We start from the raw sequence: 27,693 nt of genomic DNA on the forward strand, positions 1-27,693 counted from the left end.
GATGGGTGATGCCTAAAAAAGGGAAATAAATAAATAGAAAGAAATGACCGACTTGGATACTAGCTAGTATAACAAAATTGATGTTAACTAGTTTACAAATAAATAATTAAAAATGGAATGGGATGGGATAGGAATATTATGTCTTGGAAACAAGGTAAGGTGTTTTTGGTGGAAAATAAAATATTATTGTTGGAAAACCAAAATGAGGATTCAGGATTTGAATATGTTGGATTTGGTTTGTTGGTTGTTGTTGTTGTTGGTGTTAGTAAAAGAGAGTGTGAATGTATTTGTGGATGGTTGGAAGGGAATCCAGCAATTCTCCTGTTTTGAATTAATTCCTTCTACTTATTTCTTTTTTAATTAATTTGTTTTTTAGTTGTTGCTAAATTTATAGTAGATGAAATGGATTGTTGTTGATCGAATCTTTTAAACTAGTTAGTTTGTTAGTTTGTTAGCTAACTTTTTAACAGTGATGATGATGATGATGTTGATGATGTTGTTGATGATGCTGGTGATGATGATATTTGGAAAGAAAATAAAAAAATCTGGTTGTATTTAAGTAAAAGAGGAAAGAAGAAGAGGTAATGTTGAGCAACAGCAGAAGCAACAGAACCGACCACCACCACCACCAGCAGAACACAACCACCATCACCACCACCAGTAGATGATTAATATATATCTCTGTTGGTTATTATCATCAATGTTCACACCAATTAGATTCCAACAAAAATCAAAACACACACACCTTCCTGCCTGCCTGCCAGCCAGCCTGGATGTACATCAACAATAATTACGGTAAGGGTCACCATATCATGAATTCTGTTTTGTTGTTGTTTGTGGTGATGATAATAATGGTGTATGGTGGGGAAGGGAGGGCAATCAAACAAACAAGCTGGGATGAATGGGTTTCTTGCTTGAATTGTTGTTATTGCTACTGCTAACGTTGCTGTTGCTATTGTTTGGATATTCTCTCTCTCTTTCCTCTCTCGGGTGGGATACTCCGTTAATGGTGTTCAACGCATGCATCTAATGTTAAAAAATCTTACCACACACACATACTCTTTCTCTCTCTCTCTCTCTCCTTTGGTTGATGAGTGAGTTATTACATTAATGTATGTGTGTTTTAAACAAATTAAATGATATATGCATGGCAGGGGTATCGGATCACCCCTAGTACCCCATCTTCGCGTTAATTTGATGTTGATCATTGATTTACTTACCACCACACAAATCGATTTTGACCCACCCACACACTAGTGGAATCATTATGTGGTGATTGATTGGGGGTAGTGAGTACGTTCGTGTGAAACGTTGGGTTGTTGTTGAATGAATTATTATTATTATTATTATTATGTTGTTGCTGAGCTGTGGGAGGATGGGTTGTCCTACTATATCAACTATAGGAAAATAAACCAAACCAAACCAAACCAAATGTGACTGGATACATTGAATCTATAATTCCCTTAATTGGTTAACCTTTTAATTACTTTGAAATCTAATCGTCGACCAACAACAACAACAACAACAGAGACAAGATGGGGTACTAATAAAGAGGTGAAGTTAATTATACCCTCCACCATTCTACCCAATGATAGATTGGATAGGAGGAGGAAGAGAAGGAGAAGGAGAAGATGAAAACGAGCGAAAATGATGTTGTTGTTGATGATGATGATCTTTTCGAATGTTGACAATTCATTCATTAAATGTATACCACACGACCATTATTGCTAGTTCTGTTGTTACTATTGACACCACTAGTGGTAGGAGATCAATCAATCAATTTATACTTATTGTGATAACCATCCACCTTTTTTTTTTTTCCCATCTACTCACTCCAGTCCAGTCTTTTGGATCCCCAATTCGCTTAATAGTATATAATTGGTTTTTCTTGAATTCCAATTTAATCAAAACGGGATCCCACACACCATTTCCATTTATATCATTCTTTACATATAAAGATAAAACAGTCTAATGAATGTGGATATGCGCTGCTGATGTCTTGGCAAGATTTAGTTTAATGGTGGTGCGTTGGTTGGTTGGTTGGTTGATGACGAAATGAGCAATATTTTATCTCTCTCTGAGAGAGAGTGTTGGAATTGTAGCTATTGTTGTTGACGCCAACGTCGACGACGTTGGTGACATGAATTGATAGTAGTGAATGATCACTATTCGTACTTTTGGATTATGATAAAAATAAATCATACTTTCAAAACATTTTGGTGGATGATGGTTGAATTTGGGAAAAGTAGTGGTGATACCTGAAAAAGGAAGCTTGTGGACACCACATAATCGAGTTCAAATCAATCAATTTCCCGTATTGATTTATTATTACTATTATTATTACTGTTCAGTTGTATTTTGATTGAATAGAGGTGCTAATGAAATTATGTACATACTGACTTTTCTCTCTCTCTTTCCACTTTTTTTTTGTCAAAATTTACCATAATTAGAGTTTGGATAATCCATCGGTCAATCGTTCGACCAATTCTTTTTGACTTTTGTTTTCATTGGAATCGATATCGATTGTTCCTTTGTATTCTGTATAGACAACGATGATAATAACAACAGTGATTAGTATATGTATACTTTTATATCAATATTCATTCATTAACCATCCATTATAAACATTCTTTCATTCATACCATTTAATACATTGATTATATCTAGTGACAATCGTTTTCCATCTTTTTTGGCAATATTTTCTATTTTTTCTTTAAACTAGAGGGAGGGTAATTAGTACTCGTACTAGATAAATTTATCTAGTCTGTCTATTTTTTCCATACCATTTTATCTTGTTGACCATAAAGATGAGAAATAATCAAACAAATATTTTGCAACTTGAATAATCCTGCATCCATTCTTTGTAATAGGATTTCATCTTCGTCGATATCCTCATCATCGTCTTCGTCTCTGTTTAAAATTTCCTTTTTGATTTTATCCTCTGCATTCTTGACCTTGTTATTATACTTTTCAAACAATTCAAAAAGTCTATCTATTTTTTCACCATTGTTTTCTGTAAATTTAGAAAGTAATCTTTCTAATCTATTTTTATCCAATTGACTAAATAATGATTGAAGTATAATAATTATATGTTCTAAATAAATAGAAATAAATTGAAATAAATATTAAGTTAAAGTTATTCTTTCTTTTTTTTTTTTTTTTATCTTTCCTCCCTCCTTACCTTCATCTTGATCTTGATTATAAATTTTCTTGTATTCCTTTTTAGATTGATGTTTTTGTTTTAATTTCTTCATTAATGATGAAAACAATGTTTTCAATCCCAATGCATCAACAAATTTCTGATTACTTTCTTTGTGATTATTTAATTCGTAATCCAATACTTTTAGTGCTGATCCTCTAAGTGTTGTTTTATTTCTAGAGACAAATAAATAAATAAATAAATTATAAAATATTAGTATCATCATCATCTCTTGCTCGATCTGGATTGGATGACGCCAGCCAGTTTACATTACATACTTTATGATTAATAACATTAATTCAATACCCTCTGATTTTAAAAATATATTCTTGTTTGATTGATCGAATAAACATGAATACAAACTTGTAAATAAATTTTCAATCATCTCTGTCTCTTCCAATGATTCTGGTGATTTCTTTTTAAATTGCTAATCAAATCAAATCAAAGTTAGTATAATTGACTGATTGATATTAACTACTGCTACTACTTTGTACATACTGAAATAATGATTAATAAATTATCTATACCATCTTTTTTACCAAATACATATCTTCCCTTTTCATTGTCTTGTAATATGATTGATAATAGTTCACTGCAATTGAGCCTAAGAGAGAGAGGTGCATCCTTTGATTTAATGACCGAGAAAAAGTATTGGAATATATTTGAATGTTCAATCAACGATTGAGACACATCTGTTGGAATGGCATCTATTGACATTTCAATGATAGCGAGTGCACTCTCAATCGCTTGTTTATGATCTGGATTGGCAGTCTGTAAACGAGAAGACAGTGCCTGTACGAAACCAATCAAAACACCATTCTCCAATAGACCGTGAATCAATACCTTTTCCTCTGCCTCTTGTTCTTGTTGTACCAATTCATTGAATAGATCGATCGCATCAATAGTTATATCTACATTTTCATGATCCAATAATGATCCCAATGAAACAACTGTACCCAATTTAACCAATAATGGGTATAATTCAGGTGCTGTTGCAATGATTTGAAGTTTCTTTATCTCTTCATCCAATTCAATTTCACTTTGCATAAATCTAAATATTATAATCAAAAAGGTGTTATTATATATGTATAATAGTACTATTCGTATGGTTACAATATATTGCTCTATCTATACTTACTTTTCAGGTTGATTGTTAAATTTAGATCTTTGATCTTGATTGGTAGAAAACTTCTTTTCAAATGATAATACCATCTTTTTTAATGTAGTAGGATTCAATTCTTCAAACTAATATAAGAAGAGAGATAAATGTAGTGATAAGTATAATAGGATATAGTATAACCCTTTAATGTATTATGTAACATACATCAGCTTCATCAGCCTCTTCAAGTAATTTACTATATTTCTTTAATAGTTGACTATCATCTTGTTGCTGTTGATTATCATATTCTTTACGTTTCTACATATAAATACTTTTATATTAGTCATCTTCTACTTTATCAATCAATGTATATACATATACATATACATACAAATTGACTTTCCATAACGTCTATATCTATCTTTAGAAATCAATGAATTTGGAGTGAATGAAAATACTAAAATCGATAAACTTACAAGAGGAATTCTTAAATTAAAAGAAGTATGAATAAATTTATTTTAAATAAATTAAATGAATATTTATTTGATTAACAACAAGTTTGAGTTAGAGTTCAATTTGGGATTAGTATTTGATTGTTGATGTTGATTATTATTATGGAGGTGATTGATTGGTTGGGTTGGTTGATTGAGGAAATTAAATTATTTACATTATGAAAGTATGCATGGTATTATTAATATTATTATTATTATTATAAATATAATTTAAATGTACAATTATTTGGCTGGTTTGATTTGATTTGGTTGATTTGATTTGGTTTGGTTGTGAATTAATGGATGGATCGATGGATGGATGAATTAAAGTAAATTTAATAAATCTGATGAAAAGGTTGGTAAACAACTAAATTGGCTGGTGTCAATTAGTGATGGTGATGGTACCAAGGATAATGATGATGACGAAGGGAACAAGACTCTTGGAACAGAACGACCTAATCTTGATTTAGAGTATCGACACTTCTTTTTGGGTGCGCCTGGACATTCACTCAATGGAACCGATTTTTGAGGTGTGGTTGGTCTACTTGACAAAGACGATTGTTGGACACAACTGTTGTTGTTGTTGTCAATCATTGGCAATGGACGAGAAGAAGAAGAAGAGTCAATGATATCCAACATCATCATGTCACTGGATAGACAACATGTTGGTTGTGATAGAGGTTCAGTTGAAGATACCATCGTATTGTTATTAAATAGATTATTATTATTACTAGTGTTGTTGCTGTTATTATTATTATTATTGTTAAACCGACGTCTCTGAGTACTATTCAATAATTGAGTACTTTGTGAACGATGATTAATAGATGAAGATGATGAGTGATTGAATGATGTGTATTTACAGGGACTTCTAACTTTTGAATTGATAGATTGGTTATGTTGATTTGGTTGATTATTATTATTATTATTATTATTACTATGTGTTGATGCAATGTATTTTACTATACTATGAGCTTCCTTTATATTATCTGTATTATTATTATTATTATTATTATTTACAATATTAGTATTATTATTATTATTATTATTACTATTAATATTTAAGTTGTTTGTGGTAGTCGACGTTGTCGTTGTTGTTGAGGTTGAGGTTTTACTACGAGATGTGGGGTTCGGTCGTAGTGTGGGTGAAGTTGGTGATGCGGGTGTGGTGGTGCAAGGGAAAGAGGAAGTAGACTGCTGATGTGGTACTATTTGCTCTTTACTATTATTACTATTAGATACAAAGGCAGAGTGGTCACGGTGGCTATGGCTGTGGCTACTATGGCTATGGCCGTGGCTGAGGAGGAGAGGCTCGGAGGAGGACGCAGAGGAGAGAGACACTAAAGAGACTTGATAGCTAGGAGAGCTGCTTGAATGATGAATGTTGGTCATGACTGGTTTTTATAGGTTCCTCTTCCTAGTTGATTTAAATCAACTTTAAATCAAAACAAATAGTGTTGATAGGTGACTGAACGATTTTAATGGACCCTCTCAAACTTGAAGTTCAACAGGTCAGTCGGTTCCAAAGGGCGCCTCCCAAATTTTTTTGAATTTTAAAAATATCTCTCTGAGAGAACGACCTTTTTGAAGTTGCACTTGCTGTTATTGTTATTGTTATTGTTATTGTTGTTACTTTTAATTATTTGTTTAAAGTTGTATCTATCTATCTATCTATCTGTTTGATTAAACTATCTTAATTGTATATCTATCTTATCTATCTTATCTATCTATCCTATCTTATTTGTATATTTATATCTATTATCAAAATGATTGATTGAGTAGTTGTGATTTAGAAATGGGTTGGAGGAGGCTTGTTGTGATCCTTTTTGATTGAGAGAGGGCTGGCCCTTTGAAAGGAAGGTTTTTTTTTTAATTACTTTAAAATTTACCCTCCAAATTTTGGGGTAAAAAAAGATGTTGTTGGTAACGGGGAGATTCAAGACCACAACCTTGTTGTCAATACCCAACAACGCCTTCTTCTCACCTTTTGCGGAAACAATTGTAATTGTTGGATGTCTAAATTAGTTTAGAGTCGTTAGTTTGGTAAGAGAAGGTTAGAGTCTGTATCTAGTTGGGTAAATCATAATCTCCCTTTCGATAAGCTTGTAAATATACCTTTCGTTACTTGTGGAACGGGGGGTTGCACTCTTTAAAAACCCAGCAGTTAGCTTTGTGTGTGGGTTTTGTTGGAAAGATGATGACGGGGTCGACAAGTCGTTATAGTGGTGGTAACCAAAAGTGTAGTGTGTTCAAGACTGGATGGTTATATTCAAGATTATATTAAAGATTTGATTGTTGGAGAGATGGATGGATAGATTTGGATTTGATTGGTTGATGATGTTGATGAAATAAGCAACAATGCAAAGTTCATAAATTACTACAGATTTTTGTTGTTGTTGTTGTTGTTATTTTTGTGGCAGCTGGAAAGATTTAATTATCATTCGTAAAAAGAAGAGGAGAATTGGATTTACAACATTGTATTGTTAACAAATGATTGTGATCACCGTACAACAAGGGAACCTAACCCTCACCCTCCTTCAACCATCCGTAACCCAAGGGTACATAGAACAGTAGTAGTAGTGATATCGCTTTGAAGGATCTATGTATGAAGATATAAAAAAAAGTTTTATTATATACAAGAGGTGGGTGGTAGTGTTGTCGCCACAACCAACAACAACTGTTGATTACCCCGACCCTACCACAACAATATTGTTGTTGTTGTACTATTGTTGTTGATTGTTGTTGTTGTTTTGTTTGTTGCACTGTTGTTGTTGTTGATATTGTTGTTGTCGCCTTGTTGTTGTTGATTACAGTTGCAATCATTTCAAACCTGAACGTTTACCCTCCAAAAAAAGTGGAAAAGTATCCGTTGAACGACAAAAAACAAATTGGGGGGACATTGTTTTTTTTGTTGGGGTATAAAGTTGGTAATGCCATCCTACCACACTTCAACCATGATGTTCAGGTATGGTGAGGGGTACTTGCTGATTGTTATTGGGAATTAAGTAGTGGCAGTAGTAGTAGTAGTATTAGAAGTGGATGGCAACATACAATGAAATGGGCAGGGTTAAAAAATGTAGTTTAGTATTGGTATTACAAACGTACAATATGTATACGATTGGTGTTGTTGGTTGGTTTGTTGTTGGGTTTTGGTTGTTGATTGGGTGTAAAATGAGGATATTATATGGGAAGGATATTAATAAATATATTAAAAACGGAAAGTAGGAGGAGGATATATATATAAGAAAACAAGAAGTGATGATTGCGTAGCCCATGTGTGTGCGTTTGTGTACACAGGATCAATAATTAATATGATTATTCGCAAAGAAAAGAGGTTACTAGATTGGCAGTGACATCGGGAACTTCCACTGTGAAAGCATGCCCGCAGTCAATAACCTTGATACGAGCTTGAGGGAGGTTATTTTTGAGAGTTGGTTCGGCGATGCCAACTGGAATGACCAAATCTTTTTTACCCTATAAATACAACAACCAAATAATCAATTGATCAACGATGGAAAGTTATTATTAGTACATATACACAAATTAAGGTGGTTGGTAGTAAGTAATACACCACATACCAAGATAACAAGAACAGGAATATTTGATGGAATATGAGGTAGTAGATGAAGTAATCCACTTGAAAACGGTATGTTGTATAGTGTGGAATGGAATGCATCGAGAAAGGAAGGCTTTTGTGTGATTTGCCATTTAACCTTGGCAACCAAATCATCGATTACCTTTGGATCGATTTTCGAACTGTCTGCTATATCACTTGCAAATCTCTCACTATAATAAGTCAGTTCAATCCAATCAATATTATTATTGTTAGTATTTAATATTTGGTGTGAGTATATCTCTCTCTCTTTTTCTGTCTCTTTGTCTCTTACGTTTCCAATCGATTCAACATTGTATTGGCACCAACCATTTTAAATAGGAATTTACCAATGTATGGCATTGTAATGATTTTAGCAATAAGAGGTACTGGAACTGGGATGATGGCAGGACCCAACAAACACAACTTGATGATACGTTGTGGATGAGTAGCTGCAAATTGAGTTGCTACAGCTCCACCCATCGAATAACCCATCAAATAGACAGACTCTATCTTTAAACGATCCAACAATTCACATGCTTGTAATAATAGATTATCAATCGAATAGGGTATATCAGGTGATTCACTTCTACCTCTTCCATAAAAGTCTAATAATAATAATAAATAAACAAATATAATACAAATTAGTCTCTATCTATCTATCTATCTATATATCTCTTCATACCAAACAATAAAACAGTAAATTCTTGATCTATTAAAGGTTGTACTAAACGATTAAAAGATACAGACCACCATACCAAACCGTGTAGACATAATACTACTTTAGTACCACTCTTCTTTCTAGTACTATCATTTAAGTTTCTAATTAATCTTGGTGTATATTTATGTTGTTGTTGTTGTTGTTGTTGTTGTTGTTGTTGTTGTTGTTCAGCATCTACTGAGCTAGTTGTAGTAGTAGATAGTTGTGGTTCAAATAATTGATAGAATGTTACACCATTACTTAGTTTAGTGTAGAATCCATCATGATACAACTCTATACTATGATCCTTATCAAAAGGTGGGTCTAATCCCGTACCATCATCATTATCACTATTATCATTATTATTACTATTATTACTCATCATTTAATATTACTACTATTATTACAAATATTATCTGTCAAAAAAGAGTACTCTTATACTTTTAATATTCAATACCAAAAGAGGAGTTACAATCCAATTCATTAAATGCATTCAAAATTAATTTATTCAAACAATGACCACACTTAACACAAATGGCCTGTTTTGGTATCTATCTATCTATCTATCTATCTATCTATCTCTCTATCTATCTATCTATCTGTCTATCTATCTATCATCTATCTACCACTCTTCTAAGGAACAACCCACCCCCAGCTGATGTATATATAATTGTTAATTGTTTTTTTTTAATTTATTTACATGTAAAAGAAGAGGATATGATATTGGTTAATGAAAAATAAGATTGATTATATATATTAAAAAAAAGGATGTATCTATCATATGAACGATGATTATTGATCATTGGAAATTGGTGAAGAGGTATTTAAAACATTACTATCATTTCCATTGTTGTTGTTGGCGTTTTCTTGAGTTGTATTTGTTTGTTGTTGATCGGTTGTATTATTATTATTATTTGTGGTAGTTGAGGTTGTAGAGGTGGTGGTGACATCGGTCATTTCGCGATCGGTAGCATTACTATTGACACTGGTATTATTGATATTATTACCATCTGATGGTGATGCGGGTGAAGAGGATGGCAGTTGAGAGGAGGTGGTGTTGAGGTGTTGCTCGAAACGCTCTTGTTCAGCGGCCTTTTCCTTTTGGAAGTCTTTGGAGATGGAGTCGTAGTAGTTGAGTGACTCTATGTCTCCGACCTTGTTGGGGTCGCGGATGGTGCTGACAGCCGAGCCGTTGTAGAGCTTTTTGATGAGCGAGAAGTCGCCCGAGGCAGCCTGGTTAAAGAGGATCTCGCTGTTGGAGTCTTCGACGAGTGCCTTGAGATGCATATTGAGACATCGCTGTAAACTGTTGGTACGCTCGATACCGTAGCCACCCTCGAGCACTGAGATGATACGGCCACGCGAGTACTTGGCAGCGACCTCTTTGATCATCTTGGTGATGGTGTAGTAGTCCTCTTCGACGAGCTTGAGCCCGTTGGTGGGGTCGTCCTTGTGGCCGTCAAAGCCGGCGCTGAGGAAGATGAGTTGCGGCTTGTACGCCTCGAGACGCGGGATGATCTTCTTGGTCCACGCCTGCAAAAAGGTGTTGGAGCCGCTGTTACGCTTCAAGCCGACGTTGAGGATGTTGTCCTCGGACGAGCCGTCCTCGCGCATCTCAGAGTAGTCTTTGCCGGTGCCCGGGTAGAAATAACGCTTCTCGTCGCACACATGGATCGAGATAAAGAGGAAGTTGTCGTCACCCGACAAGATCTCCTGCGTGCCATTACCGTGATGCACGTCAAAGTCGACGACGGCGATACGCTGGTAGCCGTAGGTGAGCGACGCGTACTTGGCGCCGATCGCGACATTGTTGATGAGACAGTACCCTTGGGAGGGGGCGTCGGCGGTACGTCCGTATCTGCCGGCGTGATGGCCGGGTGGACGCACGGCACAGAATGTTCTGTGGTAGCCATACTTGGTGACCGAGTCGACGGCCGAGCACACCGCGCCGGCTGCTCTGAGTGCCGCCTTCATCGAACGATGCGACAAGAACGTATCGTAAATCTCGTCGTCCTCTCCCTCCTTTTGCGTGACTGCTACGGCCGCTCCCGTATTATCGCTCTCCAAATGTGTCTCGTAATCCGAGTTTTCTGGTGGCAACGACGTCTCGAGCTTGCGGATGTAGTGGGCGTCGTGGACGGCCATCACATAACGTTGCTCAATCTCGGGTGGTGTGTTGAATATCTCGACGATGCCAGGGTAACGATTCACAAACTCTTGGATGGTCGACACGGCCACACGGATACGATCGGGTTTCTCCAAATGGAAATCGGGCACATTATGCTCCATACACGCGTTGTGGTAGATACAAAGCGTCTTGAATGGGTTGACAAAGCTGACAACATCATCCGATCCCTCTGTCTCCCCACCAGCACTAACATCTCCATTGGCAGAAGTATTAGTAGCCAACACATTGTTGTTGTTTGGTTGAAGCTCCTTGAGTGATTGGATTTGAATACCGCTCTTCAAAGCACTAGCCAATGGGATATCATTCTTGAATGTAATCTTTTCATTGTGTGATGCCAATTTCTCACTGATTGCCTTTTCACATTCACCAATCTCTGTACAATAAAAGTATTCGTGTCCCCAAAATACTCCTTCAATCAATCTAAAAAAGTAAACAAAAAAGTATAAAAAAAAAAAAAAACTCCAAGTTAGAAACCTATTTTTTCAAAAAAATATATATATATCTTTGTCTTTGTTGTTAACTTACCCAATTAAAGAATGAAGAGCATTCATTTCATTATCCAATGTAGCTTCTTTAACCTTTGCATTTAATTCACTTTCAGCCAATTCATTTTTAGATAGGAGGGCTTCGATTTTAAGGTCACTGCAACGTTTGGATAGGGCTTCACGGTGGCCGTCTACGGTGGCCAATTGGTTACGAACGGCCGAGAGCTTCTCGACAAGCTCGTCTTCTTGGTTCTTGAGACGTTGGACGTCGACGATGGTCTTGGAGAGTTGTTCTTCGAGCGAGACGAGCTCGTGTGAGATACGGACCTCCTTTTTGGTGTCTTCGTCAAACGTGAGACGAAGACGGGCCTGCATCTCCTCGACTGCCTTCATGGCATTGTCAATGGCAATGACGAGGATGCTACGGGTGGCCGTACACTCCTTTTCGATGCGGTTGGACAACTCGTGGTGTTCAAAGACACGCGAGATGGCACGCTCGAGTGGGAGATTACGGTTGCCATTGTTGGTGTCGCGGATGGCGCCGTCGGTGAGCTCCTTGATCTCGCCTTGCATCGAGAGGATGGTTTGAGAAGACTCGAGGTTACGCTTGAATAGCATACCGAGCTCTTCAATGGCACTCCACACCATTTGGTAGTCGTTGGACCAACGGATCGTACGAAGACGGCTGATCATGGTGACGAGCCCGTTAAAGTGCTCGGCCAAGTTGTCGTCATTCTGGTTCTTGAGAATCGAATTAAAGAATTTGATAGAGTTGAAGGCCGCCTCGATAAACGAGTCGATGGGACCCAGAGACTCACGTTCCGGCGACATGATCGAGTGGTACACAAACTCTCCATTCTCACCTTGCTCTGGTGACGCTGGTACCGAGGTAGTGTCAGCTTGTCCCTGGTCGGCGTTGTACAGTCTCTTGCGACCACGTTTGGCTGGTGCTGGAGCAGCGTTGTTGTTGGGTGTACCGCTGCCACCGGGTGCAGCTGTAGCAGCCAAGTCATACTCACCCTCCATACCGGCCATGTTCTGCTTACCCTTTCTCTGACGCTTGCCAGTCAGTGATGGAGTACCTTCGTTTCCTCCAGACGTGTTGCCCTCTGGTGCCGCCTTGGGCACACGTTGTTTACGGGGACCTGGTGTGTAAGAGTTTGGTTGAGACACCTCCCTCACCCATCTCGTACGCTCACGTTCCTTGCCTCTGATCTTGACAAAGTTGCATACCCAACACATCCATCCTGGACGTCCTGGCTGGTTCCCATGCTTGCTCACAATAATCTCTGTACATGGTGGACAATACCCAAATGCACATTCATCATTGGCACAATGAGACAATGGTTTATTCGATTCTCCACAAATACCACAAACCGTATCTTTTTGTCCTTGTTCTTCCAAACAAAACTAAATATAACAAAAAGTTAATATAAATAAATACTCTCTCTTATTCATCTCATTACTATTAATCTAAAGTATAGTAGTATACATACACCTTTACCAAGAGCATCATAAATTCTAGATTCAGACTTGATAGCATGAGTTTTACATGTTGGAATTAAACAAGGTCTAAGGATTTTCAATGATCTATCTGCTTTTGTACATCCTGCAAACCAACATGGACGAATCTAGAAAAATATAACCAAACAAATAGATTAATTAATTAATATTTGTGTATTTATATATATCTATATATCTATTTTAATTTACTATATATCTTTTACTTACATCTAAAGTATTGGGAGGAGTTTTCTTTGATTTCTTTTTCTTTTCATTGTTTGGATCATTTGGATCATCTTCTTCGTCTTGTGGGACGTATTTCTTGGGACGACCACGACCGTTTGGTGCTGGTCTGTCTCCAGAGGCACCTGGAGTTTGAGGGGTTTGTGGAGTTTGTCCGAGTTGGTTGGGTGTGCCGAGTGCTTGTTGGTTCTGTTCTTCCTCTTCGTCGGCATATTTACGTACACGTTTGATTTGACGTGCTACCTTGTCACCCTGTGGCGATGTTTGTTGTTGGTGGTTCTGGTTGTGGCCTCCTCCTCTTCGAGACTTGGCATCTTCTGGATATATTTCGTCGTCTTCGTCGGATGGATATTCGTCCAACAATAGATCATCGTCTGTTTCGTCTGCGTTTTCGTCTAGTGGAGGTGGTGCTGCACGTCTAGGTGGCACAACTGTTGGTGTTGATGGTGTACTCGGTTGTTTTGCGTTATTATTATTATTATTATTCGTAGAGTTGTTGGTAGTACTTGTAGTACTTGTAGTACTGGTAGTAGTTTGGATGTCGTCGTCCATATTGATATCGTTGTCTATGAGGTTTATGGTGTTGTTGTTGGCCGGCGACGAGGTGTTGGCTGGTGGACGACTACTCAAGTTGGTGATATTGGGTGATGATGTATTAGTACTTTGCATTGCAGGTGAACTACTATCCATATTATTATTGTTGTTGTTATTGTTGTTTTTGGTGGTGGTATCCGGTACCGATTCAAATCCTTTTCCTTTTGTTACAAATTTTAATATAGTTGTTCGTTTTGGTGATGATTCCATGCAATAACTAAGTCTAAGTGTAGTATGTTATGAAAATGTATGGTTGTATATATATATATATATAAACTGGTTTGGTTTGGTTTGATTGTTGGTTGGTTTTTTTTGATTGGAATTAATAATCGAGTGTGTAGAAGATAAATCTATTTGATATTGGTTGATTGATTGTATAATCCTATTACTATTACTATTTATATGATAGGTAGGTTATTTCTTTCTATTAATTAATTAATTATACAAATCTCTAAATAAGGGAAAAAAAAATTTACTATTGTGACAAAAAAAAAAAAAAAAATAATGGTTGGTTAGTAAACAGGAATGGGTATGATATTATAACAAGAATGTAAATAAATGTTGATTGTAATATATTATAATATAATATATAAATATATTGTTTTAAAAAGACATAAACAATCCAAATTGTTGTTGTTTTTTTTTGTATGTTTGTGAATGGAATGGAATGGATGTTAACTGGAATGAGTATGCGATGTGTGGATGTGGATGTGGATGTGGATGGTTACCAAGTTTAAATAAATAATAAAAAAGAGTACTAATAACAAAAATAAACAAATTTTAAAAAGAGTTGTTGTTTTGCTGGTACTACTACTATTATTTGTATAATGATAAAAACTTTTCCTGTCAACAGATCTAGATTCCAGTTTTAACATGTTCCATGTTATTCCAACTTTTTTTTTTTTGCAAACAAAAAAATAAATAAATTAAAATTAAAAAAAAATTAAAAAAAAAACCGTATTTTTTTGGCGACGACTCGAATATTCAACCAACAGTTGGTGGGAAGGAAAGGATTCCTTGGAATCCGATCTTTGAAATGGAAGGATGTCCTTCAACAACCAGTACCGGTATAATAAATAATAAAGAGCCTATCTCAATTATTTGTTGTTCAAATGAATCTAATATATACATCGATAGGATGCATGCATACACACAAACAACCATTATTATAATGGTCATAAGTACTTATACTTAGTTTCATAGGGAGGAACAATGGTGTCGTTGCAAAAAAGTCGATGAAAAATTAATTAGACAAAAAAAAAAAAAAAAAAAATCTGTGTGTGGCTGTTGGTTATGAAAGGAGGAATGAAATGAAATGAGAGATACGATGGTGACACCTGGAAGCGTACATGCGGTGTGTGGAAGATAGGACAACATGTGGGTATCGAATCAATGTCAATCATTACTGCCGCATCCACACCCAATTAAAATGAAGAAGATGAAACCAAATATAATAAATAACGATACTATGTGAGGATGAGGAGATCGCCTATCAAAAAAAAAAACTATATATAATGAGAGGGAAGGAAAAAGGTGGAATTGTGTAATATCGATTATTAGGGTAGGTGATGGATGATGGACGGTCTACGGTGACGCAATATGCCAAGCAGCACCACATCTGCTAACTACAATATAAAAAGTGACTGATAATAAAGAGTTGGTGTAGATCTATCTCGCAACAACAGAGATCTGCTATGATATGCGTGTATTGTTGTGTAATGGGTTGGTGGAAACTGTCTGAATGGTTGCTGCTGTGTTTGTTGGTGATGCTGTTGATACTGTACTCTCTGGTGGTATGAAGTGATCTATGCTATCACTGTTGGACTGTAATAACGGGTGGTGCCAACAACCTATTGAATTAATGGAAAAAATTGGAGATGACAGGATCGTCTTTTTTCTCTGTCATGTCTCACCTCTCCTGTTTTGTAAAATTTTAAAAAATTGAAAAAATTATTCTATTTGGTCTGATGCATCCTCTCGCGAGAGAGAGAAAGAGAGAGGGTGAGACCGACGACGAGAAGAAGGAAAGGAACAAGGAAATGTTTGAGTGGAGTGCCGGGTACAGCCCTCCCTATCTATCACACAAATAAAGCCAGCCATATATAATATCCTACCATAGTCGGCAGGTGACATGCACTATTACTCAACCAACAACAGGTTGGAGATGTCATTCATGTCTCGTTGTTGGGAAAGTAGAGTGCACAAGTAAATATTTGAGTTTTGAGTAAATCAAAGATCTCTCATTTACATGTTTGGATGAATGAGTGAATGGAGGATGGGATGGGTGCTTGTTTGGTTGGACAACAACACAGTTTGTCAACATTGACAACCTATTGGATGATGATGATCTCAGCAATAGAGTTTGAATGGATGTGATGACAGTGAACGAATGCGATTCGATGATCATAGATTGTTGGTTGTGATTTGATTTGATTAGTCAACTTGCCACCCCCCACTTGCACAAACTATATACAGCAGTACACAAACGATGGAGTAATAAAAGATACATACCGGTATATAGAATTGGATGGTGATAATGTCAAATCCAAAGATGGTGGTGAGATAATGATTGTTATCCTATTCCTTTCCAAGCACAAACATATAAAAAAAAAGAAAGCACAGCCAGTGGTTACGTTTGTGAGAGAGAGTGAAAGATCAGCTTCTGGTTTTTTTTTATTAATTTTTCATGGTCTCAAACGACAAACAACATTGTATATATACATTCAAAGATTGAATCGGTTCAACGAGTTCCAGACCTATCTTCACAAACCACTCTCTCTTCCGTCCACCGCCTGTTGTCTGATCAAAGTAATTGACTAAAGTGATTGACCACCAAAGAAAGAAAGAGTAGAGCAGAGTGGATGACAGTCGATACTCAACGTCATGTTCCCAGGGAATCGACAACAACAGTTTATTTTTTTACCAATGCATCATCCGTCATCCATTGTTTTGGCAAACGATAGGAGGGAAAGGGAATGGGTTGGTGAATGGAAAGGATTAAAGTGCGTGTATTTATTTATTTGTTTATTTGTTTGTTTGTTTGTTTGTTTGTTTTAGTTTATTCTTCTTCATGTGGTTCTAATAGTTTTAGATTATTTTCCAAGTCAATGGCAGTTAAAGAATCCAATGAATTTAAAGCTATGTAATCACTACTTTGTTCTTGTACAACTGTAGTGGTTTGTTGTTGGTCCATAATATCGATATGGTCGTTACTGTTGTTGTTGTTGTTTTGATTATCTTCTTCTAATTGTTGTTTCTTTTGTCTTTCAGTCTCTAATTTGTTTCTCTTGTAACTGGCTAGAGTCACCATAACACAACCAAAGATGACAATGGGACCACCGAGGAATGTAAAGAGACCGGGGACATCACTGACACCGACAGACCAACCCATCAGCGTTCCAATGGGTGGCTCCAGAAGAAGTGTGACTGAAATAACAACAGGCTCGATATATTTAATAATGGCATTCATACCAGTATGACCAATGATACCTGGGAAGATTGCTACATAAAGAGTCAGCCAAATAAAAGATGGTCTAAACCACCCAAACACACCTCCATAATCGGATGCATCTTCAAAGATGAGTGATGATATGGTCAGGAAAACAGACCCTATAAAAGTGACTGGGAATACATAGAGATAGAGTGACAGCCATGATCTAAGATTACTTCCTGCAAATAAATAAAAAACTATACAAAATGCTCCCAATAATGCTAATAAATCACCGTATAATGTTGGTGACTAGAAATATATAAATAAATAAATAAATTAATTAATTATTATTAATATTAATATTTAATTATTGTTTTTTTAAATATGGATGGATGTATGACATACCTTTGTTAAAGATTCAGATAGAGAAGATGAAGATGAAGATGAGGAAGATGAAGAAGATGATGATTCATTATCATTATCTAAAAATAAAGAATCAAATAGAGTAACAATTAAACCAACAAAACCAATGATACAACCAATGACCTCGAATTTTGAAATTGGTTTACGAGTGACCAACATGATGATAACAATCATAATAGGTGAAGATGTTACAAATAGTAACGAATGTGAAAGTGATGTTGTGGATAATGAACTAACCCAAAACCCAAAATGGAGTCCGAGAATGATACCAGTGGCACCAAGAAGACCAATAGTCTTTTTTGAAAAGAATCTGTCTCTTGTCTCCTTTTGATCGAGTCGTTGTTGTTCGAGTGACGGTTGGTTTGGTGTGCCCGACCAATTCAAGAGGAAAAGTGCAATTGCGTGGTACTTGTCCAGTAGGTGGTACTGCTTGACCAATAGATGGTAGAGTTTACGAGCCAACATTGTGAATGGGTTGATATTGGTCACTGGATAGATTGCATTGAGGTCATAGAGAAAGCCAAAAAACAGAATGATGCTAGTCGATTGTAATCTCCAACTAGCCTTGAGTAGTGGTGGTGCATCAATCTTTGACAGTGCCGATCCAGATGACGACATTGCCAACAATGCAAATAATAAAACAACATAACACCACCATGGTGTCTTATTATTATTATTCGTATCAATATTTGTTGTTGTTGTATTATTATTATTATTCTTTTTTTGATTTAAACCAATTTCTTCTTCCTCTTTTTCTTTTTCTTTTTCTTCTTCCTCTTGATCAAGTAGTGATGATGAATGGTGTAACAACATTGCATCAGTATCATTATCTTGATCATCACCAGCAGTGACATTGATTGAATTTAATATGATTCCATCTTGTTCTTCTTGTTCTTCTTCCTCGTCTGTATCTTTATCATCATCGTTATAGTCGTACATATAGATAATTTATATATCTCTCTCTCTCTCTTTAAACACAGTCCACCAAATACTTTAAACAAAGTTAGGGGTAGCTTTTGTATTCTGCAAAAAGCTCTATTTGGATCGAGAATATTCTATGCATTCGGTTGTCGAGAGTCGAGAGAACTTTGAGGACAACACCCGAAAAACATTAAAGTCTAAAACCAATGTAATCCGATGCAATCGATCTCTCTCTCTCTCTCTTTAGTCAATGCAAAGTCTGTTTGAGGTAACAACAACAAAAACGATAGAAATAAAGGATGCAAAGATTGGTTGATGGTTGTTTGACCAACAACAAAGTAAATGTTAACATTGATGTTTATGAATCAATAAAACAAAAGCAATTTTCTTTATAAGTTTAGAAGACACCAACAACAAAGTAATAATAATAATAATAATGTTGTTGTTAAAGTTGGTTGGTTACTTTGTAATAATAATAATATTTGCATCCATCTCTTTTTTTAATGTTGACTTTTTCACCAACTAATAATCGAGATTAATCTTTGAACACACTCACGCTGCGAATATTAATGTTCATTTTATTATATTGTTTGATTATTATTTTTTTAAAGTGTAGATTATAGTTGGTTAGATAGTTTAGTTTGTTGTACATTATTAGTAAATAGATATATATAAAAGAGAGAGAGATTAGATCTGAATATACCATGGTGAGTTTGATTGATGATTGCTTTGATGACGATTGATGTTCAAACTCTAATATCTGTTCATTTATCATATGTATATATAAATAGGCCAAAGAAGACGCAGCACAACAACAATTGTATAAAGATGCATTCAACCTATTTGACAAGGATGGTGATGGAAAGATTAGTACCTCTGAATTGGGGACTGTCATGAGATCGGTAGGATCCAATCCAACACAAGCAGAGCTCAAAGATATGATTAAAGAGGTTGACGACGGCAGTGGTTTTGTCGGCTATCAACAGTTTGTACAATTGATGGGTAGAAAGACACAATTCTCAGACTCTGAAGCTGATATTAAATTGGCATTCAAAGTGTTTGACAAGAAAGGAAATGGTTATGCCAATGTACAAGATTTAAAGCATACTTTGACGAGTATCGGTGAAAAGTTAACAAAGGAAGAGGTTTGTATAATATAGATATAAATATAGATAGATAGATAGTACTTGTTACAACCTTTTTGGTTGTTGTTGGAATCAATATTTAATTTAAATTAATATTAACCTATCTCTTCTATGTCTCTCTCTCTCTCTCTGTATCTAGTTTGATAATATGGTAAAGGATGCAAAGATTGTTGATGGTCAAATACATGTTGATGAATTTATTAGAATCGTTAAGTCATCTAAAACCTTTATGCAATAAATAAATAAACATAGAGCAAAAAGAATTATCTAATATTAATAATTATTCATAATAATCATAATAATAATAATTTCCCTTTCAAAAAGTAGTTGGGAGACAACATATGTCCTATAGGAATCTATTCCTATATCATGTCCAATCATAATCCCTGCTACCAAATAACTTTATAAAGACGACGACGAGAGACGATCGGGAGTAAGATCTTACACAGACAGAGACAGAGGATAAAACTGAGATGGATGATTGGTGCTGTGTTTGTCGCTTTCTGGAACGGAAAAAAACGCAAAGATTCGAAAATTCATTTTTGTTTGAGTGGAGACGTTCTAACCCGGCTCTTCTGTTCTTTTCTATTCACGAACTACGTTCTCGTAAATATTTGTTCAGCTGAGGAGACGGAAGCGGAGCAGACAGGCTCCTGAGTTTGCTTCCAGTGTAATGTGTCTAGTGACCCCAGAATAATGATGGTTTGTTTATCAATTGAATTGTTACAATTCAATTACACAAAACAGATAAGCTAGCTGCAGCATAATACAACAACATACATAATTATTATAACAAAACACAAAGAAAGAACAATATATATATTTATTTAATTTATCTATATATATAAATGGAAGTTATATTGTACAAGTATTATTACAGTTAATTAATAATATCTAAATCTGAATCAATATCAATATATCACCTGAATCATCTCATCAATAATAATTAATAATAATAATAGTTTAACATAATTATTATTATTATTATGTCAAATACACTCACACTTACAACAACAGTAGTTCCACCCATTCCGCATAACGATGCAATGATTAGTATAATCAATAATAGTAATAGTAATGGTATATCAAATATAGCCTCTTCTGCTTCATCTGCTTTTGACACGAGTAGTCCAATACCACAAACAACAACAACAACAACAACAACAACCCCAACCAACAATTGTAATACTAATAATGATAGACCACAACATTCAATATTTCCATGTTATTTCATGAAAGATATCATTACCTATTGTTGGAAGGATAAAAGAAATACATTGCGATGGAAACTATCGATATCTTTGGTATCAAAGGGATTCTTTTACTATGCATCCATGTTGTATAGACACTTGAATCTATCGACCAAATGTGAATTACTACAACAGAAATTGACACAACAATGTCTGCAACAGCAACAACAACAATGTCTTGAAAGATTGGCTCAACAACAACAACAACAACAACAACAACAACAACAACAACAACAACAACAACAACAACAACAACAACAACAACAACAACAACAACAACAACAACAACAACAACAACAACAACAACAACAACAACAACAACAACAACAACAACAACAACAACAACAACAAACACCATTGATACTATACGAACATTTACAATCAAAATATTGTCTAACTAAAAAGATTGAATCATTGGTTATTCTATTACACAAGTTTAATCAATGGTTTAGATGTACTTCATCAACAAATACAAATACACCTCAACAACAACAACCTATAAATAATAATCAATGTAATAGTTCTACTACCACTTCAATTTTAGTTTCAAACAAATGTTGTTCATTTGATGGATGGAATATTGATAGTAAGAGGATTGAATGGGCAATTGAAATGTTGTCCAAGAATTTAAAGTCGATTGAGATCCAATCGACATTTGCATTCCATCATGAAGAGTCGCTCGATTTGTCTTGGCGATTGATCGAAGCGGCCAAATCGACGTTGGAGAGGGTGGTCATCAAGGCATCCGAGCCATTTGCACATATCCACCGTCTACCACAATCCATCACTTCACTTGTAGTCCAATTCCACCAAAATATGATTCCACACGACGACCTCATCGCCTATGTCTGCAGTCTCTCAAAGACACTGCGTAGCTTTGAGATTGGATTCTCTGATTTTGGTACTGTCTCTTATTCATTTAGTGTCACCAAGCTTTTGATGCAGAGTAAACCAGAGTGTCTTGAACGTCTGGCGATATGCGGTGTTCGCATCCGTTGCCCCGACATCTTTTTCGAACAACTAGCCAACATTAAAACACTACGATGTCTCAAAATCGAGTATCTGGCAGAGACTGATGAAGACACATTCAACGCAGCTGCCACCAAGTACCTGTCACACACCAACATGCAACTAGTGTCACTCCAACTACCATTTGAAGTCGACAAGACCCTTCTCAACGTTTGCAACACTCGTTCAACACTCACTACACTCAAGGTATACCCGAGTACCGAAATGATTGCATTTACCAGTCCGAGTTTAACAAAACTCAATCTTCTTGGTGAAGACATCACCATTCCAGTTATATTATCATACATTAATTTAAATATTTATTCATCCATTACATCATTATCACTAAGTTTACAACAAATCATTGAAGAGCAACAACAAGATCAACAACAAAAAGATTGTTCAACAAAAATGGAAATTGATAATTGTCAAATGGAAATTGACAGTCAACATCATCATCAACAACAACAACAACAACAACAACAATTTAATGGTAAACATAATCACCAATGTACAAAGACATATATACAATATTTAGGCATTTTTATAACGCACAACAAATCAATTCGAAGACTTTGTTTAAGAAATATAGATTATCACCTTGCAGGACCACTTTTCCATGCACTTCAATCGAATCAATCAATCGAATCACTTGATCTTCAATTTGAAGATTTCGCAACTCCACCATTTTCTTGTAATTCGACAACATCAGCATCAGCAGCCTCCGCCGCCTCAGTAGCTTCATCCTCAACCAATTCATGCGCAACAGCATTTCCAGATAAATGCGACAAGATTAGACAATGTCATATCATATTGATGCAACATTTATTCTCTTCTCTCAAACTCAACAAATCGATTGAGTATTTAATGGTGTGGCTGGATAATATGGTCCCACTTGCTCATCAATATCAACGCTACCAATTTTCAATTTTAAATCAAACTGAAAACATAGTATCTTTTACAAGATTATTAAATCCAATTGGATAAATAATAATTAATTTTTTCTCCTCATTTTGAAATAAAGGCTCAAATGTGTATATTTTAATATATATAAATAAAATTAAATTTATTGTTAGATTACAGTAGTTGTTGTGTTTTTAAAAAACCATATTAAACATATTTTGGCTCCGGAAAAATGTTTTAATTTGATTTTGTTTTGTTATATTTCTGCAGTGGTGATGTTGGTGGTGCTAGTTGGTTGTTGTTATTTGTTGTTATTTGTTTTCTGTTTTTTCAATATAAGGATGATGATTTAAAATTTAACCTGGTTCAAGAATGAAGAAAGGTTTGCTTTGTCGAAAGTGTCGGTAACAGTACGATCTGTAGACTGTCCATAAAAGGTAGAGATTGATTGGTCGGCACTGTTGAATGCTTGGACAGCTTTGCCAGTGTCGTTAAACATTTTAATAAATTCGATGAGGATCTTTGATATCATTGATCCTTCTATGTTCTCTACCTGTTGCGAAAGTGTGGATGAAAATTGTTGAAGTGAAATGAATTGCGAGTTGTAGAAATGGTAACAAATTTTGCCTATTGGTTCGTATGCTGCAGGTCTATCCTCAAAAATATCTGGTAAAGTTGAAATAAACTTTTCGAATCTAAAAACGTATAAATAAATAAATAAAAATAAAGAAAGAGAGATTAATATATTGTTTCTAATTTTCTATTCTTTTTCTAATTACCCTAAAATAAATTGATTGGAAGTAAAAATCTTTGCATCTTGAACCAAGTATACTACAAGATCGATCAATGACTTTGGATTTGATTGTTCGGTGGCTGAAGAGATAAACAATGAAATAACGTTGGGGTAAAAATCGGGCGAGGTGACATAGTCCTTGATACATTCGACCATTTCTTGTTTGTCGCCATTTTCCAAATACTCTTCGACGACGTCGTTCAAGGCGTTTTGAATGTCATCCCATGCCTTTGACGAGGCACTGTCCTTGGAGGCGGCTGCGGGGGTGGTGGCGGTGGCAGCACGTGGGTTGGCAGGCGACTTTTTGGCACCCCATGGGTTTGGATTGTTCATCGAGGGGACGGGTGCAACCGATGCAACTGGCTTGGACGTAAACTTGTTGGGTGGGTTGATACTAGTGACAGGTGACGTGCTGAGACCGGGCTTGGAGATGGGACGGTTAAACGACATGGGTGTGGCAAACATATTGTTCTTTTGGTTGGAACGGACACCGGTGGTCTGCTTGCGTTCCTCCTCGAGGTTACGCTCTTCCTTGGCAGGCTTTGGAAGATCCTCTGGCTTTTGTTTCCATCCCTTGTCCTTGAGATCAAGTACGTTTTGGATGAGGAACTTGATACGTTGTGAAAGGTTGGGGGACTGGATAAGGGTCTCCATACGTTGGTAGTAGCCCTTCATAAAGTTCTCGACTTCTGGGTCCTTACGCGACACAATCTTGGCACCAATTGGGGCAAGCAACTTGCAGAAGCATTCCAAGTTGATCTCTTGTGGCTTGACAAGCTCACCCATCAAAGCAATCAAGATGGCGTGGATAATCTTTTCAGACAACATCTCTTGCTTGAAGAGTTCGGCAATAAACTTGATCAAACCAAAGAACTTTTTACGTTGAATAAATTGCTTCTCCTCCCAGTCGACCATCTCTTGTGGTGTGAGGTTGGGTGGACATTCGTCGCCGCTCTCAAACAACTTTTGGATCTTTTCGTACTCTTCTTGACAGGTACTGAGCAGCAACGTTCTAAAGGTTGGCTTGAAATCCTTGTCAATGACAAAGTTGGTGGGCATCTCGGCGATCTCGCCGTCCTTGAGTTGTTTCTCGAGTTGCTCGATACGGACCTTTCGGTCGGCTTCCTTTTCAATACGTTCATACTCAAAGATCTTTTTACAGAGATTAGAGTACATGGTGACATACTTGGCCTCTGAGATGGCCTTTTCAAAGATCTGGTGGATGACGCCGGTAAAGACCTTTTCTTGCTTGGTGAAGCCGAGGTCGAGCAAATCCTTGGACAACTTGTCAAACAACTCTGGAGCAAGACGATTGAGGATAAACTTGGTCTTACGGAGCTGCAATTCGGTCTCGTTGAGTGCCGACAGCTTGGTGGGCACCCATCTGTTCTCGCTGACGGGCAACTGCACCGATGGCACTTGGTGGTGGATATGTGGGGGTGTCTGCGAGGTGTGTTGTTGTTGCATCTGTTGTTGGTTGTGGATTTGGTGTTGGATGGACTGGGTGTACTGCGCATAGGCACCCTGGTTGAACTTGCCCATTCCACCTTGGTTGTTGGGATAGTTGCCACCGCTCTGGTTGAGACCCTTGTTGAATGGCTGGTTCTTGGCCATCATCTTGCCTTGTGGTTGTGGTGGGAAGAAACTGATATTGTTGCCAGACTTGTTCATACCACCCTGCTTGCCGCCTTGTGGACCATACTTGTTTTGCATTGGATCTGAAGCACCTGCAAAGAGATCCTTGAGCTCTGGACGTGCTTCCATATGCTGTGGACGGAGCTTCCACATCTCGTCATTAGAGTATCTAATGACACCGCTGCTACGCGATGCAAATGGGTTGGTGCCAGACGACGACAAAATGATATTGTTGTTGGAAGATGACGATGAACTGTTGGCAACTGGCTCGTCACCACCCTTCTTTTCCCATTCTTCCTCTTCCTCTTCTTCTGCTGGTGCAGCAGCCGGTTCGACAATCTCTCCCTCTTCGGCAGCTGCCGATGTGGTATTTGTAGTTTCCTCTTTTTTAACATCATCTGCTACGTTGGCAGCAACAGGTGTTTCAGATTGGACTGGTGTTGCAATCTCTTCTGCTACCACTGGAGTTGATTCAACTACTGGCTTGACCTCTTCCAACTTTGGTTGTTCAACTGCTGCTGCTGGAGTTGGAGTAGTTGGAACTTGCTCAACATGTTCGTTACTAGGTGTTGATGAAGATGATGAAATATCAGTTGATGATGCAACCGAGCTAGCGGCAGAATCAGCCTTTTCCTTTTCAGCAGCCTTTTCCTTTTCCTGTTTCTTGTTACGATAGCCCTTTGATCCTGAACTAAACGATGGTGATTGAGCAACTGGAGGAGTTGTTTGTTGTTGTTGTGGCTGTTGTGGTGATTGTTGTTGTTGTTGTGGCTGTGGTTGTTGTGGTTGCTTTGGTGGCGAGGTGTTAATGTCGACAGTAGCCTTGGTGGTTGGGTCGATAATCGTCAATACCTTTCTGGGTTGTTGAGTGATCTTGGCAACTGGGATGGGTGGAGTAGACATGTGTGGTGGAGGCATCATCTGACTGGGGTAAAACTGGTCGTTTGGCATGGGCATGCCATAACCAGGTCCGGGATAGTAATTTCCGGGTGGTGGTTGGTACATTCCATAAACTGGTTCACCATATACTGGATATGGTGGTCTTTGTTTATATCCGCCTGGTCCTACTGGTGCATATTGTGGCTAAATTATAAAAAGAAAAGTAAGTCTAAGTATGGATTTTAAATACAATCAAAATATATCTATCTATCTATCTATCTATCTATCTGCACATACGGTAAAAATGGGTGGACCACCCATTGATTTTTGTGGGACAAATGGAGCACCCTTGCCCATTTGGGGGTGGTGTGGCCCACTCTCTTCGAGTGATGGAGGAGCAGACAGTGTTCGTTGTGGAATGGTAGAGTTGATAACAGACTGTGGTTGTGGTTGGGATGGTTGTTTGTGAGATGGTTGTGGAGCTGGTTGTTGTGGTGGTTGTTGTTGTAATTGTTGTGGAGCTTGTTGTTGTTCCTGTTGTTGAGGTTGTTGTTGTTGTTGTTGTTGTGGTTGTTGTGGAGAGTTGGAGTATGAATGTGGTGCACCTTTTTGTCCTCTTCCTCCTCCTTGTTGTGGTTGGCCTTGTTGTTGTTGTTGAAGGGGTGGCTGTTGGATGCCAGGTGGAAGTGGTTGTTGGAGTTGGGGTGGTTGCTGACCATGTTGTTGGAACTGTGGTGGAGGTCCTCCAGGCGATTGTTGTTGACGAGGATGTTGTTGACCATATTGCTGTTGTTGGTATCCACCGCCACCACCACCATTATTGTTATTATAATATCGTTAAACATAATATGAAAAGTATAAGTAAATCAAGTGATCAGATATCATATATATATATATATAATTTATAATATAGTTTTGTTTAGTTTACCTTGGTTTATAATTTGGATTGTGACCATTCATTTGCTGTGGGGCATAGTTTTGGGGACCACCTCTTCCTCCACCTTGAGTTGAGGAGGGAGAAGAAGTGTTATTTAAAGGTGCTTCATGATCTTTGTTGTTGTTGTTCTTGGATGTGTTTGACATATATATTGTGCTTTGCTCTCTTGTGTACGTTATCAACTGTCTCTTGAGAGAAGATAACTATCAAAGATAAATGTAGTGTTTGCTGTTGCGGGTGTGTTTCTCTTGCTTGATTGCTTGTTGCTGTGTTGTTGT

The 27,693-nt window shown here is 36.9% G+C and overlaps 9 protein-coding genes across 9 annotated transcripts; 2 read left to right on the forward strand and 7 right to left on the reverse strand.

Moving 5' to 3' along the window:
• Positions 1-2,067: 2,067 nt before the first annotated feature.
• Positions 2,068-4,982, reverse strand: ctnnbl1 (armadillo-like helical domain-containing protein; the record flags this gene model as incomplete). Its single annotated transcript, XM_004359640.1, has 11 exons — positions 2,068-2,258; positions 2,643-2,718; positions 2,784-3,094; positions 3,182-3,375; positions 3,478-3,626; positions 3,698-4,250; positions 4,338-4,444; positions 4,524-4,616; positions 4,690-4,719; positions 4,757-4,784; positions 4,966-4,982. The coding sequence occupies 11 exons, from the start codon at positions 4,980-4,982 to the stop codon at positions 2,068-2,070; spliced, it is 1,749 nt and encodes a 582-aa protein (XP_004359697.1).
• Positions 4,983-5,113: 131 nt separating this feature from the next.
• DFA_01733 (uncharacterized protein) lies at positions 5,114-6,178 on the reverse strand (the record flags this gene model as incomplete). The annotated part of the gene is made up of 1 exon (XM_004359641.1): positions 5,114-6,178. The coding sequence occupies one exon, from the start codon at positions 6,176-6,178 to the stop codon at positions 5,114-5,116; it is 1,065 nt and encodes a 354-aa protein (XP_004359698.1).
• A 1,923-nt stretch (positions 6,179-8,101) lies between these two features.
• Positions 8,102-9,460, reverse strand: DFA_01734 (uncharacterized protein; the record flags this gene model as incomplete). The annotated part of the gene is made up of 4 exons (XM_004359642.1): positions 8,102-8,260; positions 8,365-8,572; positions 8,674-8,986; positions 9,064-9,460. The coding sequence occupies 4 exons, from the start codon at positions 9,458-9,460 to the stop codon at positions 8,102-8,104; spliced, it is 1,077 nt and encodes a 358-aa protein (XP_004359699.1).
• Positions 9,461-9,870: 410 nt separating this feature from the next.
• Positions 9,871-10,470, reverse strand: DFA_01735 (FYVE-type Zn finger-containing protein; the record flags this gene model as incomplete). Its single annotated transcript, XM_004359643.1, has 1 exon — positions 9,871-10,470. The coding sequence occupies one exon, from the start codon at positions 10,468-10,470 to the stop codon at positions 9,871-9,873; it is 600 nt and encodes a 199-aa protein (XP_004359700.1).
• A 173-nt stretch (positions 10,471-10,643) lies between these two features.
• On the reverse strand, positions 10,644-14,187 carry DFA_01736 (FYVE-type Zn finger-containing protein; the record flags this gene model as incomplete). The annotated part of the gene is made up of 6 exons (XM_004359644.1): positions 10,644-10,791; positions 10,994-11,686; positions 11,792-12,317; positions 12,615-13,161; positions 13,248-13,382; positions 13,483-14,187. 6 exons carry the CDS (start codon positions 14,185-14,187, stop codon positions 10,644-10,646), a joined length of 2,754 nt encoding a protein of 917 aa, XP_004359701.1.
• A 2,962-nt stretch (positions 14,188-17,149) lies between these two features.
• Positions 17,150-18,883, reverse strand: DFA_01737 (uncharacterized protein; the record flags this gene model as incomplete). Its single annotated transcript, XM_004359645.1, has 2 exons — positions 17,150-17,830; positions 17,927-18,883. 2 exons carry the CDS (start codon positions 18,881-18,883, stop codon positions 17,150-17,152), a joined length of 1,638 nt encoding a protein of 545 aa, XP_004359702.1.
• A 281-nt stretch (positions 18,884-19,164) lies between these two features.
• Positions 19,165-20,248, forward strand: calB (calmodulin-like protein; the record flags this gene model as incomplete). The annotated part of the gene is made up of 5 exons (XM_004359646.1): positions 19,165-19,203; positions 19,262-19,331; positions 19,482-19,522; positions 19,657-20,010; positions 20,150-20,248. The coding sequence occupies 5 exons, from the start codon at positions 19,165-19,167 to the stop codon at positions 20,246-20,248; spliced, it is 603 nt and encodes a 200-aa protein (XP_004359703.1).
• A 748-nt stretch (positions 20,249-20,996) lies between these two features.
• DFA_01739 (uncharacterized protein) lies at positions 20,997-23,255 on the forward strand (the record flags this gene model as incomplete). Its single annotated transcript, XM_004359647.1, has 1 exon — positions 20,997-23,255. The coding sequence occupies one exon, from the start codon at positions 20,997-20,999 to the stop codon at positions 23,253-23,255; it is 2,259 nt and encodes a 752-aa protein (XP_004359704.1).
• A 265-nt stretch (positions 23,256-23,520) lies between these two features.
• Positions 23,521-27,561, reverse strand: eIF4g (eukaryotic translation initiation factor 4 gamma; the record flags this gene model as incomplete). The annotated part of the gene is made up of 5 exons (XM_004359648.1): positions 23,521-23,866; positions 23,951-25,208; positions 25,638-26,682; positions 26,776-27,221; positions 27,432-27,561. 5 exons carry the CDS (start codon positions 27,559-27,561, stop codon positions 23,521-23,523), a joined length of 3,225 nt encoding a protein of 1,074 aa, XP_004359705.1.
• Positions 27,562-27,693: the final 132 nt, after the last annotated feature.

This window comes from Cavenderia fasciculata, assembly GCF_000203815.1.
Source record: "Cavenderia fasciculata unplaced genomic scaffold Scf_Dfasci-F-a-25c12.r2-5, whole genome shotgun sequence".
In the NCBI taxonomy this organism is placed as follows: Eukaryota; Evosea; class Eumycetozoa; order Acytosteliales; family Cavenderiaceae; genus Cavenderia; species Cavenderia fasciculata.